Genomic DNA, 27,832 nt, shown 5'->3' on the forward strand with positions numbered 1-27,832 from the left:
TAGCTCGTGCTAGCTCCTTTGTGCAGCACGCGATCACAGTCAACCAAACCAGACCAATTAAATATCCAGTAAGAACAACAACAATGTGATTAATAGGAAATCCTCGATTCGAAGAACAGTAATTTCGCTCCCAGTTTTAATGTATTTGTAGTTTACTATTTTGGAAATGGAATCTTTGTTATAGACAATCAAGAACATTATAATTAAAATGCAAATACATAAACAAAAATAAGTAAGCAAAACATTACATAACAAACAGAGAAATTACGCACAGTCGCTCAAAAAAATCGTATAATTTTGTAAGAAATACGAGGGTTGTAAATAAAGTAGTGGCAACGTAGTTCAGCCACTCGCAGGGGATCGCGCACGCGCAAATTGGATATGGGAGCGGTCAGGTGGCACTGTTGTCGATGTGTAGTGTGCATTTGACGGGCATCCAGTTGGGAGTGTTGTTGCTGTGTGGCGTTGAAGTGAAGAATGTCTATTTCACGGCTCTAAAGCATGTTTTCGAGAGGTGATCAACGTTTGTGAATTAAAATCGAGTTTGCACGTGATAAAAATGCATCAGAATGTTATCGAGGATTCCGTGAAGCCTGTGGCGACAATACATTACCGTATAGGACGGTTGCACGATGGGTCAAGGGTCGGAATGAGACTGCGGATTTGGAGCGAACATCCTCCGTACTCACCAGACATGAGTCCTTTGTGATTTCGATCTGCTTCCGAAATTGAAGGAACCCCTCCGAAGCCACCGATTTCCTGAAGTGGCATTCGTACTCCGCGCAGTAGGACGCTCCGTCGCTGTCATCAACAGACAACGCCTTGCCAACGGTCCCCTACATTTATGAATGAATACATTGAAGGAATGTAATTGTACTTGTTAATTTATTAAATATTGCGTTCTATCAATATTGTCACAACTTTAATTAAAAGCCCTCGTAATTAGTGCAATGGAATGTGCAAGCTCCTCCCAAGTACACTTTTCTCAGAAACATTTGAACCTATAATATTTGTTGTGGATATAGTACTGTTATTGGCTGTACGTCCCACTAACTACTTTTACGGTTTTCGAAGACGCCGAGGTGCCAGAATTTAGTCCCGCAGGAGTTCTTTAACGTGCTGCCGACACGAGGTTGACGTATCTGAGCACCTTCAAATACCACAAGAGTGATCGAACCTGCCAAGTTAGGACCAGAAGCCAACGCCTCAACTGTCTGAGTCATTCAGCTCGGCTGCTGAGGATATCAACGGGGTTTTTATCTATAAGGTAGGTGAATTATATTTTGATAATAATTAAGTCTGCTAAAATATTCAATGCCAGGAAAGTACAACAGCATTCGCTATTTTCTTCCGAACATTATATATGAAATGACGTATGGCTTTTAGTGCCGGGAGTGTCCGAGTACAAATTCGGCTCGTCAGATGCAGGTCTTTTGATTTGACTCCCGTAGGCAACCTGCACGTCGTGATGAGGATGAAATGATGATGAAGACGACACATACACCCAGCCCCCGTGCCAGTGAAATTAACCAGTTATGGTTAAAATCCCGACTCTGCAGGGAATCGAACCCGGGATCCTGAGCCAAAGGCCAGCACGCTAATCATGTAGCCATGGAGCCGGTCTCCGAACATGATTTTGTGGACTCTATTAAAGTAATATGTAATCAACTAAAAGGAGGTCAAAATAAACTGGTTAGAATAAACTAAGGCGGACCTCTAAGAATGAATATCGCCGACATCATAGAAGATCGTGGAGCCTTTAGTACAATAACAGCCAAGCACGAATTCATGGAGAAACCTAAAAAGAAAATTGATAGGAAGTGGTCCACAGAATGCAATATGCAACACAGTGCAGTTATGAAGGGATTTTGGGAGGATAAGAAGGCGGAAACCATCAGGTCAACGAACAAGTACTAACGCGATCTTTGAATGGGCATGACGAAGAAAGAAGAATAATAGTATAAATATATCTTCACCATAGACTTATACGCCTCCACAATCTTCTAGTTAAGCTGTATCGTTATCTATAAATAATTACAAAACTAAGTCAAACCATCATCGTCTTGGTCTTCCTCTACTTCTCTTACCCTCCCCGGCTGAGTCTGTTTCCTCTCCTACGTAATCTATGCTGCTTCATTCGCCTGACATGGTTCAATCAATCACTACTGATCTTCATTTAGGGCAATCGCCCAGGTGGCAGATTTCCTATATGTTGTTTTCCTAGCCTTTTCTTAAATGATTGCAAAGAAATTGGAAATTGAACATCTCCCTTGGTAAGTTATTCCAATCCCTAACTCCTCTTCCTATAAACGAATATTAGCCCCAATTTGTCCTCTTGAATTCCAACTTTATCTTCATATTGTGATCTTTCCTACTTTTAAAGACATCACCCAAACTTATTCGTCTACTGACGTCCTCCCACGACATCTCTCCACTGACAGCTCGGAACATACTACTTAGTCGAGCAGCTCGTCTCCTTTCTCCCAAGTCTTCCCAGCCCAAACTTTGCAACATTTTTGTAACGCTACTCTTTTGTCGGAAATCGCCCAGAACAAATCGAGCTGCTTTTCTTTGGACTTTTTCCAGTTCCTGAATCAAGTAATCCATACACTGGAACCATACTCTAGTTGGGGTCTCACCAGAGACAAATATGCTCTCTCCTTTACATCCTTACTACAACCCCTAAATACCCTCATAACCATGTGCAGAGATCTGTACCCTTTATTTACAATCATATTTATGTGATTACCCCAATGAAGATCTTTCCTTATATTAATACCTAATTATTTACAATGATCCCCAAAGGGAACTTTCACCCCATCAACGCAGTAATTAAAACTGAGAGGACTATTCCTATTTGTGAAACTCACAACCTGACTATTCAAAATGGTTTATCATCATACCATTGCCTACTGTCCATCTCACAACATTATCGAGGTCATTTTGCAGTTGCTCACAATCTTTTAACTTACTTATTACTCTGTACAGAATAACATCATGTGCGAAAAGCCTTATCTCTGATTCCACTTCTTTACACATATCATTGATATATATAAGGCGCTTTATGCGCACAGCTTCTTTCATAGAGTTTATTCCTAAAGTCCTTTAACTCCTCATTCCGAGTATTCTCTGCCATTGCTCCCGTCTATTTGTACTAGCAATGTTTCTCCCTACTTTCATGACTCTTCCTTCCAACTTGTGAATAAGACATCCTGAGTCCACCCAGCTTGCAAAGTTGGTCTGGAAATGGACCGTTGTAAAGATAATTTCCTTCGAGAGCTCAATTTTTTTTCTATCAGAATGACGCTGAATAGTGCCGCTGATAACAACTGAGAGCTTTGTTGCACTTGATTCAATTCCACGTAGTATATTATTATCCTGGAAGAATACATATCCTAAATACTTGAAAGGCTCCAAATGGTCCATCTGCGTATTTTCGATCTAACACGATAATAATAATAATAATAATAATAATAATAATAATAATAATAATAATAATAATAATAATAATAATAATAATAATTAGCTGGTAAAACAACATCTCTCTGGTAGCTCATGATGTAAAACATATATGGAAGACAATTAATACTAATTTATTATGCAAATTTACATCTATATGTTAAAAAAATTATGAAAACTAAAGTCAGTCAGTCCAGCCATTCTATCCGGTCGATTTCCTTCATTTTTTTAACTGGAAGGTATTCATGCACAGATTTGTCATCAGGTACTATAAATTACTTAACTTCCACCTTCCTCAAATTGTTTGATTTTTTCAATTTTCTATCTCTTTGAAGCAATCATATCTTTGGTTCTAATTGAGGTACGGAGTCTGTTTTGGTCTAAGAACACTCAGTGGATCAAGCTCTTTCATTTCAGCTCTTAACTATTCAAATTGGTTAACTCTGAGGAAAGTTATGAGTGCACATTCAATTTGACGTCTCATTTCTTCAACATTTTTTCTCACTGAAGCAATCATATTTTTCGTTCTAATTGAGGTACGCAGTTCATTTTGGTCTAAAAACACTCAGTGGATCAAGTGCTTTCCTTTGAGGTAATTTGTAGATTCTGAGAAAAGTTATGAGTTTTGTTAACATAATATTACATTCTATCACCACAGCAGATCATATGCTTTATTTCATCAACTCGAAACTTTGCAAATACATCCGTGAGGATAGTGACGAACAACACATACTTGGTACATTGCGAGCGGAGCCAGCGAGAAACTGCTAGTAAATTACGTAAGTTCAGACATACAACAGCGCACAGCGATCATTGCTTAAAACTGCGCGATAAGCGAAACATAGCAAGTCCAGTTTAAGTCTGCAATCTATCATTGTTTCCAAGACAAGTCCAACAGTCTCTCTAGCCCACTGTTAAGGGCGTCCAACAGACCAGCCGAGCGGGACACACGAAAACCACTTCAGTAATACAAATACAATGTCCCAACATTCCGGCCGCCAAGAAATGTAATTTCTTGAAAATATACAACTGCCAAGGTACACACAGTAAATTTGAAATCAAAACAAATAATTCAGATCAAATTGCACTGGACAAGTTCACAATACAATACAATACACATAAATCACCCTTCATCGTTTGGAAGAGGGCACGGTTTGTTGATAGGCCTCTTCAGTATCCTACCAGAGGTGCGGACAGTAGCCACACGGACTAGTCTATCTGATCCAGGGTGAACGTCCGTGATCACTGCCAGTTTCCACATTAATAGTGGCAGATTATCCTCTTAACACCACTAGTGTATCAGGTTGCACATTTAGACTGGACTGTGTCCATTTGGATCGCTGCTGAAGGTGATGCAGATAGTCATTCGACCAGCGGTGCCAGAACCTCTGCACTTGCTGCTGGAGTATTTCCCATCTAGTCAGTAGGCTAAGCTTAAGATTACCTCGATCTGGCAGGGGAATAGTAGTGAGAACTGTGCCAATCAGATAATGACCTGGAGTGAGAGTTTCAGGGTCATCAGGGTTGCAAGACAAGGGAATAAGGGGCCTGGAATTCAGGCAGGCTTCTTTTTGGCAAGTGAGGATGGTCAGCCTTTCATAAGTGAGACACAGTTCCCATGACGCGGCGAAGATGGTACTTGAAGGACTTCACGCCAACCTCCCATAATCCGCCAAAGTGTGGTGCTCCAGGAGGAATGAAGATCCATGTTATTCCTTCTTGTTCTACGAAGTTTCTGATTTCCGTTTGCTGCTGACAGGACATAATCACTGCACGAAGTTCTCGGTCCCCTCCAACGAAGTTTGTCCTGTTGTCGCTGTGGATGGACTGACATCGGCGGAATTAGGATTCAAACTATTCATTCATAGTATTTCACACCAAGGTTGCCATCAAATGTTTTACAAACTTTCATAGAAACAGGGATTGCTGTGTTATTTTATTATTATCATTGCATAATAATCGATAAGACACAGATTCTTACAACTAGGTGACGTGCTTTCAAAATACATTTCCTCTCACAATCTCGTCTTATTAATTAAAATCCGCATTTAGAAGAGCTTTCTCCCATCATTTAAATACTGTCTTAATAACGTTCCAGGTAATCATATTTTAAACCCTTTATTTTGGTAAATTTTGTCGTGGGCACATGAACATTTTAGTCAGGAGTGAGGGCTAGGGTTACAGTTTTCAAAGAGTTTGAGAACCTGTGACCTCGAGTAAATACAGAAGGAACACTAGCCATACTTAATGTTAACAACTATGCCAGGCAACTTCTGGTGTTTTAATTACTGTTGGCATGTTCCTCGAAGCAGATAAAACTCGGTCAGCACGCCTGATACCTAGTTTCAAAACGAGCAACTGTCAACCTATTACAACCCTGAAAAACTGAGAAGCGAACAAAAGTACGGTCACTAGATAAATATCTGTACTGAAGCAGTAAATACGTATTTCCAATACCTGTCAGGCTCACGCCGGCTGCAGATGTGCGAATGACACGTATTTTCACGACTTTGAGAGGAAAGGACATTTTCAATTCTCCCATCGCACAAAATATACACGGAGAGATAGAGAGAGAAATACTTATTGCCTGCTGCAATTCCCTGTCGCCATGACAACATTTTCAATATATAACGAAAGAGGAAATTAAACTCAATTGATGTAACATATCGGCTCATAAAGCCGTGTTGTACTAAGTGATATCGACGTCCATCACTCACTCAATTCTAATGGAATGGATGGTAATTTCAAATCGAACAAATTTAGAATAGTCATGACAGTAATCAGCTGAATTCCAGCACAGCAGAAAGAAAGAAAGAAAGAAAGAAAGAAAGAAAGAAAGAAAGAAAGAAAGAAAGAATCACTGAATAAAAGAGTAGTAGTCCAATTAACTGTGTAAAACCCCTCAATGGGGGTATATGCATATATGAATATATTTATTCATAAATCCAGCCAAGGGAAATCCAAAGTATCAGTGACACCGAGTGCTTACAAACAGTAGGGAATAAATTTACGCGATGAAAAAAATGCCAAATTGAGAATTGAGGCCGTGGTAAAAAGGGTTCTTCAAATAAACATTCCAGAATAAACACAGATAGCGCAGTGGAAACGATGCTAGATAATTTTCAAAAAAAATTAAAAAAAACGGCAGGAGAAATAAGGGACATGACAGGTGAAAATTAGATGAGAAACCAAGATAAAAATTTGGAAATATATATATATTAGAAAAATCAAATCAAACTCTTACAATATTAGAAGAATAGAAGTCAGTACAAATACGGAATTTTCCCAACCAGAATTAATACAAATAGTTACATCAAGAGTAAAATATTCAAGAAAATGAAAGCAAATAAGAAAAGGGGCCAGGAGAGGAAAGGGATGGACAAAAAGGGGATGAATACAGTTTAAAGAAAAATGTTGAACTACGAGAATAAGAAAGAATGTTCGCAGTTACCAGATTGAAGTATACCAACATGAAGTCTACAAAGCAAAGTCTAATGTCATGTGAAAGTTGCCACCTCTTCAATTAACACCCGAAATAGGCACAAATAAAGATTGTCCTACTGGCTTAAGTCACTGTATACAATAATGAAACAGTCTCCAAGTGTACCAAAACATACATGGTGAAGCATTAACCACAAGTGTGTATAGGAGTCGCAGAGTTGCGGATATACCACACGCACATTTTGAAAGCAAACAGTCACTGGATAGTCAATAGAGGCTTTGAAATTGAAAATGCAAGTAAAATCTCGGCCTGGAAATGCACTGCTCCCAGTCAAAATTTGCAAATAAAATAGCTCCAAATGCAACACAGCATTATTTACAATAAGGACATTTTTAGTTTGTCATACCTCATCTTGAACCAAGTAGTTCTGCCCAAAAATGGAGAGTCCAGGGCACATGTCGCTAAAGACGGAGATGATGTTAAAGGTTCCTCCCTCCACACAGGCCAAAGTCCATCTCAACACATTCAGTTGTTGTTGTTCAAATGCTTTCATTCCCCACCCTGAAGGGGTGGGGCGGGCCACCTAGAGGGTGTCGCCCTCTCTCTGGCCAAGAGATGCGGGCAGGTTGGGGAGATGTGACGGAAGAAGGAGGTGGGTAAAGGATGTGAATGTGTAGGAGAGATGGCTAGGTGCTTTATTATATCATAGTTTGAGTGTTTACATTGATGTTATCTTAAAGCTATTGTACATTCATATAGATTAGGAGGGTTATATGTTGCTGAAATGGAGCGGGGAAGGGTAGGTGCAGTGACTCTAGCATAGATGGGTTGATATGCCTGGAATTAGGTATGAGGTTAGGAGGTGGAGAGTAGTTGTGCATTGTTGGAGAGAGGTGATGAGGATGCGAAGGTCAGGTGTGGGAGGTCGCGGGGTGATGTATGCTATGTTGGGAGGGGTGAGGTAGACTGTTGGATATGCTGGGATTGGAGTGGGAGGTGGTCGGGTACGGGGGTGTGTGTGGTCAGGGGTACGGTGGTTGGGCGGGGAATAGGAAGGTTCCACTCTATGATGTTGGCCAAATACTTGAGCTCCTGAGCTGATGAGTTGCTGGACGTGTAGTTCGGATGGCAGCTGTAGTCGGACCATGTAAGTGGGTCCGTGGTTGTTGCGTATCCTTATGGCCCGTTGTGCGGGGATGCCTGCAGTTCGGAGTTCGTGGAGTATTTCCGGCTCGGCGATATTCGGAGAGATTCCACGTAGCACGCAGCTGGGCCTGGGCTGGGGCGATGGTGACTGTTGGATCGATGTTGGAATGTTCGAAGTGTTGACTGACGGCGATGGCGGAGGTAGTTCCTGCGTAGTGATGGGGGGTTGCAGGGGTGAGCGTGACGTGGGATTCGGGAGAGATGATGACATGACTGGGGAGGGGTGGCAGGTTACGCTGGTAGTGATCACGGTTGATGCCAGATTGCAGGGAGAGGTAGTAATTGTGGTGGTGGTAGTGGTTGTTGTTATCGGGGGTGGGGGCTCATGGAGAAGGGGTACGAGGCCAGGATCGTTCTGTAGCTGATTCAGTATTGATTGGGGAGGTGGTATCACAGAATAGTTCTTGCCTCGGAATGTTGCTCCGGAGGTGAACAGGCGGCGCTCTGCTTCTTCTCCCACATTCAGAGGAAGGCCGGGTATTTATAGTGTGGAATAATGAGACATATGTCTGGAATATTCCAGAAGTTAGTGGAGCATGCGTGACAAAGCGGACAATGTCACATGACGTCAGGCAGCGAAAGGGAGGTTAGTTTATCGTCGGTCGGAAAGGTGGATAAGGCAGAGTTCGTGCAAGGTATGATGTGTGCAAATCCACATAAGTATATAAATTCCAGTTGAAGAGAAAATGCGGTGTGTATCCAGATGAAGGTAAGTCCATATTAATTGTAGAAAAGGGTTATGTGCGTGGCGAGGTTGATAACAGTAGTTGCCGGTGAGGTGAAGAGTCCGTTACAACTGGAAGGATTAAAAATAAAATAATAAAAATAAAGTAAAATTAAGAACGTACTCGCTTCGGCGGTACATATACTAAAATTGGAACGATACAGAGAAGATTAGCATGGGCCCTGCGCAAGGATGACACACAAAATCGTGAAGCGTTCCACATTTTTGCCAACGGCCATACCATGTTGAATACACCGGTTCTCGTCCGATCACCGCAGTTAAGCAACATTGGGCGTGGTCAGTACTTGGATGGGTGACCGCTTGGGAACACCACGTGCCGTTGGCTCAATTCCCTTTTGCCGGCCCCGTGGTGTAAGGGTAGCGTGCCTGCCTCTTACCCGGAGGCCCCGGGTTCGATTCCCGGCCAGGTCAGGGATTTTTACCTGGACCTGAGGGCTGGTTCGAGGTCCACTCAGCCTACGTGATTAGAATTGAGGAGCTATCTGACGGTGAGATGGCGGCCCCGGTCTAGAAAGCCAAGAATAACGGCCGAGAGGATTCGTCGTGTTGACCACACGACACCTCGTAATCTGCAGGCCTTCGGGCTGAGCAGCGGTCGCTTGGTAGGCCAAGGTCCTTCAAGGGCTGTAGTGCCATGGGGTTTGGTTTGGTTTGGAAAATTAAGAACAGCCGTTGGCCGTCCGTGACTTCAACGAGCGTGCCATCAACCACTTCGCGGAGCAGGAGAGGAAAATGGATTTAGTACATAAGCAAGTCAGTTAAAGTATGGTTACCTATTCTATTTTGTATTATTTTCATGTATATTGCCATCCCATCATCATCATCAGTGTAAGAACTTTGTAATTCAAAATAACGGCCTTGAATTGACTGACATTTCATAATCTACAACATTTGTTTTTCGGATCCAGTTGTTGAGTTTTTTTGTTGGTGCTGTTCGCTCTGCTGTTTTCACACTTTGACGGATACATGAACCCCTTCGTTTTTCTTGCATGTGTTGTGATTTATTAGGCTATGTTTGTTGAACCTCTACCTGAAAAATATATCGAGTGTTGAGCTTAGTTGTTTTGTGGTCATATAAATATGTTTTTTTTTGTCGAAAATCTGAGGGTATGTAGGTTGTAGGGCTTCTGTATTTGAGATACTTTAAGATAATACCTTTTGTTCGCTTACCAATGTATTATTCTATATAATTTGCTTTACGTCGCACCGATACTAACAGGCATTTTGGCGAGGATAGGCTAAGGAAGGACTCGGAGTGGGAAGGAAACAGCCTTGGTCTTAATAAGGTACAGCCTGGCGTGAAAATGGGAAACAACGGAAAACCATTTTCAGGGCTATCGGCAGTGGGGTTCGAACCCACTATACCCCGAACGCAAGCTCACAGCTGCGCGACCCTAACCGCACGGTCAATTCGCTCGGCGATATTTGATTTTCGCTACGTGATGGTTCTGTCTCAGTAGCAGATTTCTATTCAACCAGCGCCTCAGGATTATTATTATTTATCTAAAAATATCGTGGTGCTGGTCAGTGAAAACTGGACCGATTTGGCAGGGTGAAAAGATGGCGGCACAGCCCTGCCAGAGTAAAATGTCACGAAGCGCCACTGTTGCAGAGAGTACCTTATTTCAGGTTTTCGACATTCGAATGTCTAGTTAAAGACCGGTTTCACAGAACACCACTGGACAGATGACCGTACATCTCCGCAACCCACAGATCACAAGAGTGGCATTCCGCAACTCTTAACGACATGAGAAGAATGGGTGCTGCAAGTCATTGCGCACTTGTCCACACAGCAAGTAATTTGAGAAAGCTCTTTTATAAATACCCTAGCGCCCAAGAAGGACCTTCAAGCAAGCTGATGGTCGTTGTCGCATATAAAGCAATGGTAAGTTCAACACTGAAGGTGTGAACTGTACTAGGGACAATAAATTACATCTTAAGATCGGTCCACAAGCAACGACTGTGCTAACCAAATGTGTCCACATGGCACAGTTTTCTGCACCGATTTTACCACTCAGTGGAAATAATCATGGAGGATGTTTTACTGTGGTCAATCTCTTTGTTCTTTGGTATCAAAGTGTCATAGGCCTAATTCTTTTCGCCTCGGTCGCTATATTCCTTCGATTAAACACGTCACAAGCATAAAACAATGAACTCCGAAAGAAATTCACGTGTACATTAACGAAGATCTGCCATAGTTGAACGGTTATCTGATAGTTTTTATACACAAAAACTAGGCAAACTGAACACGATTTGTGGCTATGTTTCAACTGGAGCGTCCACATGCGACGACTTGATGGTGCAGATACTTATGCTCTTGGTCTCACATGCTCCTGCTTTCGGGAGAAGATGGGTTCGAGGCTCATCGTCGGTACTCCTAAAATATTCTTCGATGTTTCCCATTTTCATACAATGTATCTTAATTAGGGCCACTGTCACTACCTCTCATTTACCACAATCGACGAAAACTGAAGTTGTTAGCGCAACGTAAACATGTAGCGAAAATAATCTCGCATACACTGCAATCCGTGGTCACTTTGGTAAGGAGTCAGCACACTAGGAATAAGCTGTCTCTCCCTACAAGCAAAATATACCAAAGGACCGTCGGAAGGGAAGAACGAGCTAGGGCCTATTATATTATGAGAGGGGCGGGATTTTTAAAATCTGTTTAGGGATTAAGAGGGCCTCTTTCCCATTATCCCAAACGTGCAACAACTAAATGTGTAATAACACGTCCTTTCACATCTAAAATGCTACGGACTTACGCATCAATCTGATATTTTGGATTCATTCATTCATTCATTCATTCATTTCCTGTCCTTGTCGCTGCAACCACATTTGTCTCTCCTCTGCTGAGCGTTTCAAGTCAACATACTTTTTTCAAATTCAGCCTGTCCATCAAGGAATCCAAATATTTATTCCTCGGCCTTCCTCTTCCCTTCTTACCCAGAACTTTTCCTTCCAGCATAGTCGTGAGGAATGTGTTATGTCGAAGTGTGTGACCAAGGAGTTTCGTTTTCCTCTATTCTACAGTGTTGATCAATTCCCTTGTTTCATCTATTTCCTTAAGGACCCTATTGATTGACTTTTTCTATGTCCAACTAATTTCCGGCATCCTCCTCCATTCTGGATTCTGATATGAAATCAAATACTAATTATATAATTAATCAACCAACGATCTTTCTCGGCTCTCCCTGATTCGTACTGCCCTACATTCTGTATGTAATTCATATTCTTATAAGACAGAATAATAGAGCTATAGAAGTGAAATTCTAGAGAGTAACATAATATACATGAAAGTCTTTGAAGCAGCCATTCCGAAAAGTTGAAGGAAAAATCAAAACTTCTTGGAGGAGAACTAGTGGCTAGCCCATGCACAAAGTTAGTTCAATATACCAATTAGCGAATGTACTTACTTTGACTGGAGCAGGGCAGTGAAAAACAGCTGAGACGGATATATCTCGAAACGTCCAAACTTACCTGAAAGGGAAAATCGTAAAATATAAACTACGAATTAGTAAATTAAATGCATTAATACAAAAATTGGAAAGAAAGTGCAAAGAAAGCCAAGTGTTTTGAATTCATCATTAAGGCAACTACTAAATACGAATGTAATGACTGAAATAAGCCCCTTCATGTAGTGTCTGCATTAAATATAGAATACAACGATTCTAACACGGTGAACAAGAAAAACTAAAAACTTAAATAAATACTAAATACAAGAGCACTTCATATTTAATTGTAGGAGAGTACATTTTGAACTGAACAAAGGTACATAAAATGCATGTAACATAACGTAAAGCCGGTAATCTTAAATATTACAATGATTGAAATGAACTCAGAGATTGAAAATCTGTTAACTTGTTTGCAATAAAGAACTCTAATGATGATAGACGAAGAAGAGATGGTTTATATTTTCGACTTTTGCAAAGAGTAAGGAGTCCATTTTTTACCGAGCTCGATAGCTGCAGTCGCTTAAGTGCGACCAGTATCCAGTATTCGGGAGATAGTAGGTTCGAACCCCACTGTCGGCAGCCCTGAAAATGGTTTTCCGTGGTTTCCCATTTTCACACCAGGCAAATGCTGGGGCTGTACCTTAATTAAGGCCACGGCCGCTTCCTTCCCACTCCCAGCCCTTCCCTGTCCCATCGTCGCCATACGACCTATCTGTGACGGCGCGACGTAAAGCAAAAAAAAAAAAGTCCATTTTCAAGAAAAAGTATCGGTTACAAAGAATTTTAAAGTTTACTGGCCTTGCTGTACGCTATTAATTTATACATTTGTAAAGTATTCTGGATCCTAATAATCATCTGTAATTTCAAGGAAATAAAAAAAAATGAAAAACGCAGACTATACAAAATGTCATCACTATTATTACACTTGCGGGTACGATTGCTTTTCTAAATGGAATGTTTTGCTTGGATATTGTTAGCTATAGTTATTCTCTGAATGGCTGACCAAGGAAACGAGAAGTCAGTGTAATAGTTCACGGACAAGGTGGTATTCTACACGGTTTTATAACACAAATTAATTCGTCTACTGTACTCCGCACGGCTTTATTTCTAAATTGACGTTTCGCAAAACAAATGAGCATCACCTTACCTCTGTTGCCGCGCGCTACCGCCGCGAGAACAGCTGATGCAATACGACCGCGGTAAACAGCCCTCGTAAAATGCAATACCGTACTCAGAAAAGCTAATGAATCGGGACTGGAAACGAATTCACAAAATTTACACACACTATCAATATCCGAAACTAAAAAACACACTAACAATAAGAGAGCCACTTTCTTGCCACCTGTCTTTCCCGAACTACACCGAGACAGCCTTAATACGCACGAAGTACTAACCAATACACGGATGTAAATAAAACTACAGCTATTTTTACACAGTGAGCTATTAAACCTTTATTGTACTAACTTATGTTGTGCTAAACTGTAAACTCCGCTGTACTGTTCTATACTGGAGGAGTAATATGAAAAACACTCATTACTGAAGAAAAATGTAAAAGATCGCGAACCGTACCGAATACCATACACAGCGAGATAGGTTAACAACGTGGTGAATGTAAATATTAGCGTTGGCAACTAGGTTTCGAGATCGCACTCTGCCAATATCTGTATGAATGGCAGCTTGGGATTGGTTGGATGTCTATGTTTCAGCGCATAACCACCAGACAGAGCCAAAATCGGCTAAAACGTCAATTTAGAAGTAAAGCAGTCCGGAGAATAGGTAACATTTAACTCTCACTTATTCAATTAACTATATTCATTTTTAAACAATGCACGTAACCTACACCACTGAAGCTGGCTTCCAAAAAGTTCATATTTAAATTACACACATCAGAAAAAGTTTAGCGTCACCTCGAATGAAAGAGTTCCTGACTTTATAAAAAACGAGAGAGAGACCTGAGGTACCATATCAGTGTTGTTTATTGCCCAACAAGACCACAAATGAAAGCCTCTACAACAATACGGCTTTCCCCTTTCAATTTGAGTTACCGCATACAGCACACACCAGTACATTAATACCGGATAACACGTCCCCTTGCAATGATGCATGCCTGAATTTGTCCTAGCATACTGTCCACTAGTTTATCAATGATATGTCGGTATAAATTGTCCCACACCTCAACAGTGATACAGCGCAGATCTCTCAGAGTGGTTGGTGGGCGGTAACATCCATAAACAGCTTTCTTTAATTTACCCCAGGCATGAATGGTATGGTTCATGTCCGGGAACATGGTGGCCGTTTTAGTCGAGCGAAATCGTGATCACAAAGGAAGTCGTAAATGAGAACCTCATAGTGGATGCATCCGATATGCTGGCAATACGGTGTCACTATGGTTCGAAGGATTTCGTCCCTGTATCGTACAGCTGTGAGAATGCTCTGCATGACCAGAAGTGGCGTATGAAGGCTCCATATAATGCCACCCATAAACATCAGGGAACCACAACCTTGCTGCATGTGCTGGACAGTGTGAGACTTGAAGCCTGAGCAGACTGCCTCCAAATATGTTGCCGATGATCACGGCTTATGTGATACTCATCGGTAAAAAAGAATTTACGTCGATTCACTCATACAATAAGGCTAATGATACACGGAGCGGTTTTTGCCGAGTCTGCCGCCGCATGTGACTGATACAGAGAACGGGTTTTGTCGACTGTGACAAAACACACGACCAAGTGCGACGTTAGATGAAGCAAGACAAACTACAATTCTGAGACCACAATGCAGAAAAAAAAAAAAAAAAAAAGGCTGCCTTACCGGGCTTAAACCGGCATAGCGAGGAGTAACCTAATATTGTATGTATGTCGACTCCTTAGCTCCAATTCTTGATATGAGGTCCGGGATGAGGTGAGATGAATTGATATGGCATTATTTCATAGCCAGATGATCTTCCTGAGATCAACGGCAGTTGAGGATCTAATGAACATGAAATGTATGATGGTGAATGGAATTGGGTAAGGAGGTGGGAACCAACGGCAGGTTTCCCGAATGCTCCGCACCATAGATGTAGCGGATTAATAATCCAATACAGGAATACTTTCCAATGATGCAATCGCCGCATAAATTCAGCTGAATGTATTCAATCTATGGCGCTAGAGCGCGCACAAAGTCTTCAAAACGCTCGCTGCACCGTCAGCAAACGACAGGTCGAGTCGACAAATCTGCCGCCTGTCGGCGAGCTCCGCTGTGTCTGTTTCATCTCATCTGATACAATAGAACAGGGCCTCTCAAACGCCCATAATCTCCCGCGTGCAAACAGCGGCGCAGAGTTCTGGCACAGTGCATCGGTCCCGCTCGGCTCGGACCAACGCTTCGTCTCTGGGATACTCAGCTAAGCTCGACTCAACTCAGCTCGGATTTGGAGCGCTACGGAGCAAGTGAGGACGAGGGAGACAGGGGGAGCGAGCGAGACAGGGGTGGGGAAAGAGAGAGACAGAGCTATTGCTCGAAATTGAGGAGTGGAGGTTTGCACTCTGGTCAACCAAGCGAAGTCGTCTTTTGCACCGTGCACAGTGCATGCACCAGGCGCATGCACCCTGAGAGGCCCTGCAATAGAACCATGCGCCAACTCGGCTGCAGACTCGGCAGCCAACTCGGCTAAAACTGCTCCGTGTGCCATCAGCCTAAGTTGCAGCTGATGACTTGGCAGCACTGCTTCATGGCATCGGCCAGAACACGGACCAGAAAGAAGCATGGAATCCAGAAGACGGTGTCAAGCGCAGTTTTCGCAGATCTTCATTACGAGTTCAAACAGCAGTTTTGTCGTGATTAATAAAAGTGATTCCAGTAGCTAATATTTCAAACTTTCTTTTCTGAAAGTATGCCGAAATGCAAGACTTTTCAGAAGAAGAACGGCGTCAGCTAAGAGAACGTTGTCGAAAACGGACAAAACGACAGTGTATCTCTTCGGGAGACGAAAACTGAGTATAAAACGTTGAAGCCGAGTTCAATTCCAACTCCATTAACGTCTCCAGAAATGTAGATCAACCAAATAACGCTTTGGAAAAAAAATCAAAATTTCGGAGGACGGAGGAATTCGCAGCAGAACAGAGAAGTCTGCTGAAAACTGGTGGTGGTCCACCCGCAGAAACAAATACACTCTGTTACGATGTTTTGTGGACCGGCAGAGGTGAAAGGAGGTGCTGGGATGAATAGGTCTCAACTTACGAAATTAAAGTTAATTTAAAATTTAACAAAGGTTATATTTTCTTTTCAAGATCAAGAAATAACAAGTATAACAGGTACTCAGTAGCATATCAACAAATTAAGAATGTACAATTGCAATTTATTAAAGGATTTGGGCTTCGAGCCCCCAGACGCGCAATCCTTGAGCAATGAGCCCAACTTTGCCTATGTCCAAAGTTCAACAAAGGGGCAGAAAACACCAACCATGCCAAGGAGCACTAGCTCCCAATTACCCAGTTAAGCCTGCTCGAGGCACACAGAAACCAAATATAAGAAAGAGCAACCCGCTCTCAAAGTTCAAGCCTATTCAAAGGCCACACCAAACTCAACCTTCAAGCTGCCCTCCAGGCACACAAGAACAGGGGTAAAAATACCCAACCTACTAGGCCTATTCAGTAAAGAAACAGGATAATTACATGGCCCCAAAATACCAACACGAGTGGAGGCGTAACTTGCACTCCTAATACACCTTTTTAAAACCTACCTGGCACTAGGCCGCATATGCAAGGGCTAATCCCATACTACGGAGGTGACACGATAGGAAAACTTTATTACATTACGAAGAGAAGGGAAGCTGTTATGAAAACGTAGTCACCTCAAAACAAAATGAGTGGGAGGTCGAGAGGGTTAGGCACTCTCTATCCCAATTTGTAGTTAAAGAGACAGAATTTATATCAAGTGTCTTTCACATTTTAAAGGAAAGTTACATGATAAAAGTTTCGAACCTGCCCCGAGGGTTAAACTGCTGAGCTAGCAAGAAAAGAAGTTAATAAAAGGCCATTACCTTATGGATGAACTGCTGCCCGAAGAAAGAGCGCTTCCCGCCCCCTGCTACATAATCACACACGGATAGATGTTACTGAAGTGGCCCGGAGACCGGAAAATTAGCAGTTTAAATACCCTCGTGGAACATTCGAGACCTTTCAAGAATGAGAACCCACACCCCCCTCAATTTTATTGGGTAGCATAAAGCAACATCTTCATATCGGAGAAGACATACGTTATTGGTCAAAAATTAATTAGAGAAATTCGGGATTGGCTAAATTCAAAACAAGCGGAAAGAGAAGGGTTATACTGCCAACCCAAAAAATAACTGAAAGAAATTTAACAAAGAACAAACTTATGACTACAAAATTTCTTCAAATGCACAATTGTAGTTCTTAAGTAGTGCCATCTAGAAGAGCATGTTCACACTTCTTACTACAGAGAAAACAAAAAACGAATCGAAATCGACATAGTTCAGAACACTTCAAAATTTACAGTAAAGACATCTTCAGGGAAACCTTAGAATTAAAATGGTTGTTAAAGTTCAGGCTTTCTCCAGTAGACGAGTTTCAACTGGCGCAATGTTTGAATTAGCGGGGTGGAGGTGTACCGCCCGGTACACACTCCACAACTGGATCCGAAACTCGACTCTTGAGTCCTAAACATCAAAATCCTGGACACAATTGATTCACACACTGCTCAACCAATGGAAACTGATTGTGCATCTCAAATATGTGAAAATTGACGATGTCTTCGTTCCTAAAAATGAGTCCAAAATCCTCCAGTCTGAGCATTTAACTCAAGAAAACAAAACAACGAACGGGGTAAAAAGAAGAAAACAACTAAATCAAAAGTCCTGATTCCAGAAGCAGAATTAAGAACTGAAAAAAAAAAAAAAAAACAGATACTAAGTTCGCAACAGGAATTGGGTGAAATGGAGAAGGAGAAACAATGATTACAAACTGAACTGTTGAACACATGAAGTACGAATTGGAATTTGATGTTTTTCGAAGACAATGAAAATAATATGTACTCCACCGAAAAATTTATTTTTAAAAATATTTGTGAAAACAGTAAAGTTACTCATTTGCAAAAAAATTGCTTCTGAAAAAACATTTCATTTAAGTACAGGCCTACGATACTGATTAAACTGGCGTTTAACAACAATATTTGGTCTATGTCCAGCTCCATGGCTAAATTGTTAGCGTGCTGGACTTTGGTCCAAGAGGTCCCTGGTTCGATTCCCGGCCGGTTCAGGGATATTAACCTTCATTGGTTAATCCCGTTGGCTTCGGGGTGGTTGTGTGTGTGTGTCTTCAACATTAGAATTCATCATAGGTAGTGCGCCATTCTTATAGACGGGCAGATCGCCTACATGGTGTCACCTCGAAATACCTGCGCTAGGCCTCTTCGTAGACCACACGCCATTAAACTGTTAAATTAGGCCTATGTGATAAAATAGCTCTATTTACAAGGTAAGAGGTGATACTGATTCATTAAAATGTCTCACTTAAATCTTGTCTTACTGACTCTTAAAATCTGGGAGAACCAGCTCCAAGATTCGGTTCGTTGTGTGGGTTATTGAAGTGCATGAACCATGGGCAACGGCTGCGTGACCTACAGAAAAATGAAATGGCGTATGGCTTTTAAATCCGGGAAGTGTCCGAGGACATGTTCGGCTCGCCAGGAGCAGGTCTTTTGAATTGACGTCCCCAGGCGACCTGCGCGTCGTGATGCGGATGAAATGATGAAGACGACACATACACCCAGCCCCCGTACCAGCGAAAATAACCAATGATTAAAATTCCCGACCCCGCCGGGAATCGAACCCAGGACCCCTGTGACTAAAGGCCAGCACGCTAACTATTTAGCCATGGAGCCGGACCATGACCTACTAAGAGGTCCTGAGAGTCGGGATACCAGTTGCTATGGAATGGGATTGGGCATCTCGGATATATTCTGAGTCATGGCCCTCCCGTTAGAGGAAAAGTTTTCTTTTTAATTTGCTTTACGTCGCACCGGGACAGACAAGTCTTACGGCGACAATGGGGTAGGAAAGGCCTAGGAATGGGAAGGAAGTGGCCGTGGTCTTAATTAAGGTACAGACTCAGCATTTGCTTGGTGTAAAAATGGGAAAACGCGGAAAACCATCGCCAAGGCGAATGTCGGGAAAATTCCTAGTATAGGCCACGGCCGCACGCCCTCTTACCTTCTCCGATACAAATCTCCTGGTCTTAGAGACGGCGTCACCGTCTAAGAGGAACGCTTCCCTCTTCAGGGAAGGAATGAAAATTTTAGTAGTAGTAGTTCACAGGATTGTGATCGAGTCCCAGTACTCACATACACTGGCGGAATATGAAATCCCAACACCCAGAAGGAGCTGTGCTAGATAAACGAAATTCAGGAGGCGTGTTCGGCTATTCAAATGTGCACACTAGTCGACGAAGAGTGGTGCTAGTAGCGCCACTATGACCTTACAGCGAACGTTTGCTTTAAATACGCGCTGTACAATTCGTGAGCGTTAGTCATCGTCTGGTGTTGACGTTGTGATTTAGGTGTGATTCAAACATGCCTTTAAGGAGACGAAGAAATCAGTATCAGCAGCTTACCGAGTTTGAACGAGACCATGTAATAAGGCTAAAAGGATGAGGATGTTCTTTCCGCGATATTGCAGAAAAACAGAGTGCATCGGTGTTGGCAACAATGGTCACGGGAAGGCACTGTCTCAAGAAGACCGGGGTCCGGCCGCACTGTGGGCCTCTACGGAGAAGGAAGACCACCGTATTCGCCGCATGGCTATGGTGGATCGTACTGCATCTGCAGCATCTATTAGAGCTTCAGTTGGCACCGGAGTGACACAGCGAAATGTAATAAATCGATTACTTGTGAGACAGCTTCGAGCCAGGCATCCTGTAGCGTTCATTCCAGTAACTCCGAATCACTGCCATCTGCGACTTCAGTGATATCGAGCTAGATCTTATATGAGGACGGATTAGAGAACTGTTCTGTTTTCAGATGAAAGCGGTTTGTGTCTTGGTGCCACTGCTTGCCCTAAGTTGGTAAGGAGGAGGCCAGGTGAGCGCTTGGAGGCAAGGTGTCTGTCGCGTTGACACACTGGACCTACACCAAGGAGTTATGGTCTGGGGAACAATTTCCTTTGACAGCAGGAAACTCTCGCCGTTATCCCAAGAACCTTGACAGCGGATTTTACGAACTGTATGACAGATTGGTGATTACAGCGGTTGTGCTGCCATTCATTCGCAGAATTCAAGGGGGTGTTTTCCAACAGGATAACGCTCGTCATCATACCACTGCTGTCACCTAACGTGTTCTACAGCGAATCAAGCAGTTGCCTTGGGCGGCGAAATCACCACACCTTTCGCTCACTAAGCACGTATGGGTAACAAATTCAGTGTCATCCAATACAAGCATTAATCGTTGCTGATTTGACTAAGTGCAAAAAGCGTGAAACTCCACCCCACAAAATGACATAAGGGACCTGTACGACACAATGCAAGCTTGCATTCAAAATCATGGCAACTATAGCGGTTATTAATGTACCACAAAGTCACGTGTCTTCTCGTGCATACTCGAACCCGTGATATGGAAACTTTAATCAAATAAATATGTTACCTAGACAATTGCTTATCCTAAAATACATTCCACTAAACTAATATCATGGTGTTGGGATTGTATTTTCCGCGAGTGTATAAAGAATGTCACCTATAATGTAGTAGAAAATATCGTACAAGCTCTTATGATTTCAGTCATATTTCTCTACTAATTCTGAATTTCAAAATACAGATATGAAAAACGCCTTTTCCACCCCGCAAACGTCCTCTCAACTACACTTCCTGATACTCTGTGGGCATTATTGTAACTTTGTTCTGAACATGTAACCAGATGTGGGACTGGGGTATAAATGTAACTGCTTTGTGAATAGCCGTTGTCGCAAAGTATATGCCCTGACCTTTGACCCTCACTTAACTTCGCTCTTACACCACTATTTTCAAAACTCCTGCTATCATCAGTAGATCCTAGCCAGCTTACAACTATGGTCATGATTGTTTTCTGTGTGTCCATTTATTACTTGCACACTTATGCAGAAGTAAATCTTCCTGTTCCCAAATATTTCTGCATTGTTTCGTCCAGGACAGATGTGCCCCATCACTAACACCGATAACTTCAGAGAAACCAGCTTTTAACAGGCACACTTTTAAATAATGAATCCGTCTATAGAATACTGATTATGTGTACAACGTAAATAATTAAATTCATAGTCTACAGTGAATACATATGTGAAATGATGATGTAGCATAAAATCTAAGCGCTACTGAATTTTCAAAAGTGATGGGATTGGTAACCCTTAAATATTTATAACACATCTGTCTATTGATAACTGTCTTTTTCAAAACGATCTCCCTTATTGAATTTCAGTTTTGTACACCTTTCCAGAACATCTTTCATATCTCTTTATGTACCTTTTAGGGACACGAATTTCTTCTTGAAATCCAACAAATTATTGTAATTGTAATGCATGTTGGAAGATGAGTGCCACTTAAAGGCACAGCTAAGCTCAATTATAACAATGAGCAATTACTTAAGGGACAACTAAGAATTTAAAATGATAAGTAATTACTTAAATATCGCTCAAAAATAAGTGTTGACTATGAATACAGTCCTACATAAAATAAGATATAGGTTTAACCGCAGTGGTTTTGTTGGACCGGAACGCACCGGAATACCGTTCCGGAAAATATATTTTTCCTTACAATTATTATAAGGGCTCGGAAGTTGAAGACCTATATATAAATTGCCTTAAAAAGGCGTATAAAAAGACCAAAAATATCCAGAAAGGCCCTAAAACCGGCAAAAGGGACTCAAAAATTCGATCCACGTTCATTCATAATTTTAGTTTTAATGTAGTGCAGAATTCCAATGGTATGCAACGTACAGTGCAAATATATATATAAGTGAAATACTAGTTTCAGACTAAATATTTTAGATTAACATAATTTAAAAAAAGGAATTCCGTGTTTTAAAAAAAGTACTGGCAGAATTTAGAATTAAATATTTTTTTCTACCTAGAATGAATTCCGCGAACCCGCAATGGACATCCTGGAGAAAGAAATTAAAATTAGTAAAACTGGAATCATATTATTTGGCTTAACCGCACCACGGTTACAGAAATTGGAATTCGGAAACCTTACCTCACTTGGCTTTGCAGTATATCACAATAGTCATCTCAAGGTTCTTACGTATAAAAGGATCGTCGGCTTTTACACAGCACTTTCGAAACATCCAGAAACGTCTCTCCACATCAACGGATGTGAAGGGTTCATACTTGTAACAAGCGAGAACCTTCCTCTTCAAAAACTCTCACATCAACATTTTCTGCTTTCAATATTTCAGTTATAATGCACACAATTTGATGTCCCTGGTTTTCTTCAAATATTACTTTCATATTTCATTTCATTTTCTCTCTTTTCAGATATGGTCCAAATGTATTTACTTGAGAAAAGATGTTTAAAACGTGATGGATGAACTAATGATTCGAATCGAGAATGGACAGTAACAATGTAGTCGAAAGAAAGTGAAGTTGCAAAAACAAAAACAAAAAAACACACACAAAAAACAAAAAAGGCCGAAGCAGGCAAAAAAGGACAAATATTCTGTCCTACATTGACCCAGAATGAATATATATTGTGTTGGGCATCGTCTTCGGACACTCGAGGTGAAAAAAAAAAAGAAGAGTTTTTTTTCCTCAACTTCAAACTCCTAATTATTAGTGTTACACCTACTTATTTTTCAGTTCAGAAAAAAAAAAAAAAAAACCTATTTCGAATCCAAGAATAGTGTCAAAGCGAAGAGTCAACTTCAGCGGACTAATTAATGACCTCTTGTCCCGAGCCGTATTGGCACTAGTCTTGAACCAGCAGAATGAATGGGGTCGAAACCGAAAAGAAAAATAGTTCGTTGATTGAAAAATCAAGCGCACTTATCTTCCTAAACAGTGTAGGGTCTCACTGTGTATATTTAACCCGCAGCCACAAGACAAAATACATTGTTGTAAAAGGGGAGACATTCAGCTGATGTGTCGGAAACATGAGGACGCAGTTTTGCCACCCAGTACAAGTCAATTTAGCGATTGTTAAATTAATAAAGCGAGTTCCTGTAAACAAATCTTTTTTTAACTAATCACTCGATCTAAGAATATACTACATAACCTAATTAAACAATACAAGTATAACAGATATATATTAGGATTTTGGTTAAACAGATACCAACTCGAGTTAAACTAAACCATATATTTCACTAAGTTTGAAATTAGAGCATAATTAAAATTATATTTGAGCCACAAGAATTGAATATAGTACTAAAGTAAGAGAGAAAGGAAGAGAGAGGTTATCTAACAAGCTTCTCTCTCCCTGAGCATACGATGGTACTGATCATGGTGTTCCAATCCCCTCTATGAAGCAACATGAACAAATCTATCTCCAGAGTTGCTCGTTATACTTCAACCTCGAGAACTCGAACCCAGATACCCTAAGAGGTATGGAGGGTCTAAGAATGGTCGATACACTAAGGAAAGGGAGACATTGTGTGGCTCTATGGGGAAGAAAGGAGTGTCTTACACAGCGTTGAGTGGGTCCACTATATTTAGGACACATTTATAACAGGCGACAGCTGGGTTTAATCAGCCTGCACCAGCAATCATATCCTGGCACGACGCGCCAAAACAAACCATGTTCCGGAGCTCCCCAAGTTACGTAAGATATCAGTTTTTAATTATATGCTGTTTATAAACTGTATCAATGCAGGATACACACTGGATATATATTTTGGCCTGCGTATTCTCGGCGGTGAATATTTACTCGTCTCCTGCGTACAGTTACTCTCTGTATCAATTCCATCCAGAGATTAAATGACTCATCTTGTAGCTATGCGCTTCAACTCATGACAGGTAACACGGCACACTGTATCGTTCAGAGATATGAGGCAGTAACTGTCCTGATCTACGTAGTTTTCCTCCAAGTAACGGACCTAAACGAACCGTTGTACACAAACCTACCAAAATATGAGGTAGAGAAACGAATCACATCGCAGTTCCTCCTCTTCTTCTTCTTCTTCCCAGACGTTTTCTCAATTTATAGGGATCGGCACTTTGTGTGAATTTGACCCAGTTTTACACCCGGATGCGCTTCCTGACGCCAAACGGCATGAGGAGGCAGGTATAAACACTATTGCGTGATTCTGTGGTGGTTGGTATTGTGATGTAATGTATAGATTTGTACCAAGACGAACAGAACCTACACCACGAGCCACATGAATTAACCATATGCAGTTACTTCAAATCACAGACCCAGTCGCTAAACGAACTCCGGCAGTCGAAGTCGGTAATCTAGAATATGTGTCTTGGAGCTAATCCTATTAAACTGTAACATTAATATTATTTTATTTTGTAACTTCCCTAATTACAGGGTTGTCACTAGGACGAAGTATACTTAATTTTTCAATATACAAGTTACCATCATTGCTTAACAGGATATAAAAAAGAAAGAAAGAAGCAGAAAGTACGCACAAAATGCTATTGACTGTATTGTTTCTCAAAATTAATACTGAATCGCGGATGGCAGCTATCGCTATGTTTGTCAACAGATGTTTACTTAAACCTAATGAAGTTCCAAAACTGCGATAAGAATTCAGGAATCGTTCCCCGGGCTCCCATCATTAAACCTGTGACAGTAATTATGAGAGAAATCGCTAAATAAACCCAAGCGCTGTCAGAAAATACATATTTTCCTATTGCTCTGATTCCTAGAAAGCTCTATGACGAAGCGACAGTACGGTCTAAACATGAAAGGACGTAACACTGGTGAGACATGTGAAACAACCAAGTCAATACAGAAGATACGGCGATAAAGGTATATAAGAAATTCGAAAGGAAACGGGTCGCAACACTGGATATGATCAGTCCCCTAAAACTAAAAACTTACTACGATGATTCTTGGATGACCGGTTCGAGGACTTATGAGCAAAAAACAACGTTAATATTAGTTTTATCAACATCATATATACAATAAGGTTGAAAATACAATCATGTTTCAAAATAGTCCTAACCACGCTAAGTGCAAGTCTGCCAACGCTTGATTAATAGGTATATCTTAGACAACAACAGCATGGTGCTATAACCCAACTGGGTCTTGGCTTACCAAGCGACCGCTGCTCAACCTAAAGGCCTGCAGGTTATGACGATGTGTGATCAGAGCAATGAATCTTCTCGGACGTTATTTTTGGCATTTCAGACCAACACCACTATCTCACCGACCTCGTGTCCTCGTGTAAACAGCATAGCTCAGCTCGTTACCTTCATTTTAAGGTAAAAACGATCGACTGATTGTGTAACCTATGTACCTCCTCTTTCACCTTGTCGTTCGTACCCAACTTCTTCCCAATTAGCAGTCTCCTGACAGGCACATGATAAATGCAGATTTATAATTTTATGGTGTTCCATCTATTTCACTGCGAGATCTCGCATTATCATGGTTTAACAAACACCAGCATTAAGTAAACCACGATGTTTAGGTACATTAAAAAAATGTAATTTGCTTTACGTTCCACTACCTTTTTACGGTTTTCGGACAGGCCGAGTTGCCGGAATTTAGTCCCGCAGGAGTTCTTCTACATGCCAGTAAATCTACTTACACGAGGCTGACGTATTTGTGCACCTTCAAATACCACAGGACCGAGCCAGCATCGAACCTGCCAAGTTGGGATCAGAAGGCCAGCACGTCAACCGTCTGAACCACAGCCCGTCAGGTACGTTCTAGCATTATTAATGTATCTATAGGTACGTGAATACCAAGGTTTTCTGTAGCAGAAGAGCCTACCCTGGAGATTGGTTTGATTTTATAGAGGCCAATACAGAGGCTCTAGAACAGATAACATCTTTAGACATTAAAATATAATGTACATGCTTTCTTGTTTCTGTATATATGCCATACGATAAATAAATAAATAAATAAATAAATAAATAAATAAATAAATAAATAAATAAATAAATAAATAAATAAATAACCCTTCACATTTGTTAGAATTCTGAAAGACATCGGTCCCTCTTCCTAAACCGGGGTAATATAACGAGATGTGTGTTTACGGGCTAGAAGACAGCAGGAATCGTTAGCGCCACTATTAATTCATTATGTGTAACTCGAATGAACCAGTAAAACGAGTATAGATACGCAGAACACGTATTTTAAAACAGGAGGTGGACGCACAGGCCGAGAGCACGGTACTGTATAGGCTGGGAAGTGGGTACCGTAGGTCAAGTGTCGCAGTAGCTCACATGGCAAGTGCGCGGGAAGATATGTGATAGTGGACAGTGCTCGAGGTAGGAGGTTATTATCCCACATAAGGAATTCTTAACAGCCAGTTGCTTGGGATGTGGTAAGGTTGCATACTTGATAGCTTTCAAGGACTGATTTGTTTATTTGACCCTGTAAAAGAGTGTGTGTATCGTTACATTGGGTATGGTGCTGGGTTAGACGAGGATGTGGAGATGATGGTCTGTGACCGGTATAGGCTAGGAAGTGGGCGCCGTAGGTCAAGTGTCGCAGTAGCTCGCATGGCTAGCGCGCGTTAGGTAGGATGTGTGATATTTGAGTGCTCGAGGGTTAGAAGGTTTAAGTCCCATTCAAGTATTCTTTTTAAGCCAGTTGCCTGGGATATGGCAAGGTTATATACTTAACTAGCGAATGTACCCGTGCTTCGCTAGGTATTCTACATTGTATTCGAATATCGAAGTAAATAGTGTGCATGCAGTAAATAAGATTGTTTTAAAATTGCATGTCTCTTAGCGTTATCCGAGAAAGAGCATGGGGAGGTCCCCGTACGTTGTTTCCAATGTAAAGTGTTTGTTATGGATTTGTGATATAACGGCAGGCTCACTGCCTACTGCCATTCACAATCGAGTTGGGAAGTTTACGTTATAATTGCAGGCCCCATTGCCTACTATGCGGACAGAATCGATTTGGGGAGTTTTCGTTAAAATGGCAGCCCCCTTTCCTACTTCCAGACAGATTAGAGTTTTTATTATAATGGCATGCAATTACCCTACTACCACTCGAAATTAAGTTGTGCAGTTATCATTATAATGTCAGGCCCATTTTCCTACTTTCAGCCAGCTTACTGCCAGTCACACCAAGTTGGTGAGTTTCCATCAAAATAGCAGGCCACTATGCCTAATGCCAGTCACATTTTAGATGAGGACATTTCTTTATAATGGCGGGCACCCTTGCCTACTGCCAAACACAATCGGGTAGGGGAGTTTTAAACAAAACTGCATGCTCACTTGCCTTCTGCAAGTCAAATCGAGAAGTGAACTATTCATTACAATTGTAGACCTTCCTTACTAATGACAGTTACACAGGAGTTGGAGAAGGAACCCTTTCATACTGCCAGTCAAAGTCGGTGTGGGGAGTACTGATTACAATAGCAGACCCACCCTTTCTCGATCGCTAC

The 27,832-nt window shown here is 41.4% G+C and overlaps 1 protein-coding gene and 2 non-coding genes across 3 annotated transcripts in view; 2 read left to right on the forward strand and 1 right to left on the reverse strand.

Annotated features, from left to right (window-relative positions):
• The first annotated feature begins 8,951 nt into the window (after positions 1-8,951).
• LOC137497178 (U6 spliceosomal RNA) lies at positions 8,952-9,058 on the forward strand. The gene has a single exon (XR_011017713.1). It is a non-coding gene; the product is annotated as a U6 spliceosomal RNA (small nuclear RNA).
• LOC137497095 (5S ribosomal RNA) lies at positions 9,059-9,177 on the forward strand. The gene has a single exon (XR_011017633.1). It is a non-coding gene; the product is annotated as a 5S ribosomal RNA (ribosomal RNA).
• A 3,027-nt stretch (positions 9,178-12,204) lies between these two features.
• Positions 12,205-27,832, reverse strand: part of LOC136869768 (AT-rich interactive domain-containing protein 5B-like) — a 377,104-nt gene continuing 361,476 nt past the window's right edge. The window contains exon 3 of the mRNA XM_067144874.2: positions 12,205-12,332. Coding sequence (XP_067000975.2) covers positions 12,252-12,332 — 81 coding nt within the window. The 3' untranslated portion in view covers positions 12,205-12,251. The remainder of the gene's footprint in view (positions 12,333-27,832) is intronic.

The sequence above is a fragment of the Anabrus simplex genome, chromosome 1, assembly GCF_040414725.1.
Source record: "Anabrus simplex isolate iqAnaSimp1 chromosome 1, ASM4041472v1, whole genome shotgun sequence".
Classification (NCBI taxonomy): domain Eukaryota; kingdom Metazoa; phylum Arthropoda; class Insecta; order Orthoptera; family Tettigoniidae; genus Anabrus; species Anabrus simplex.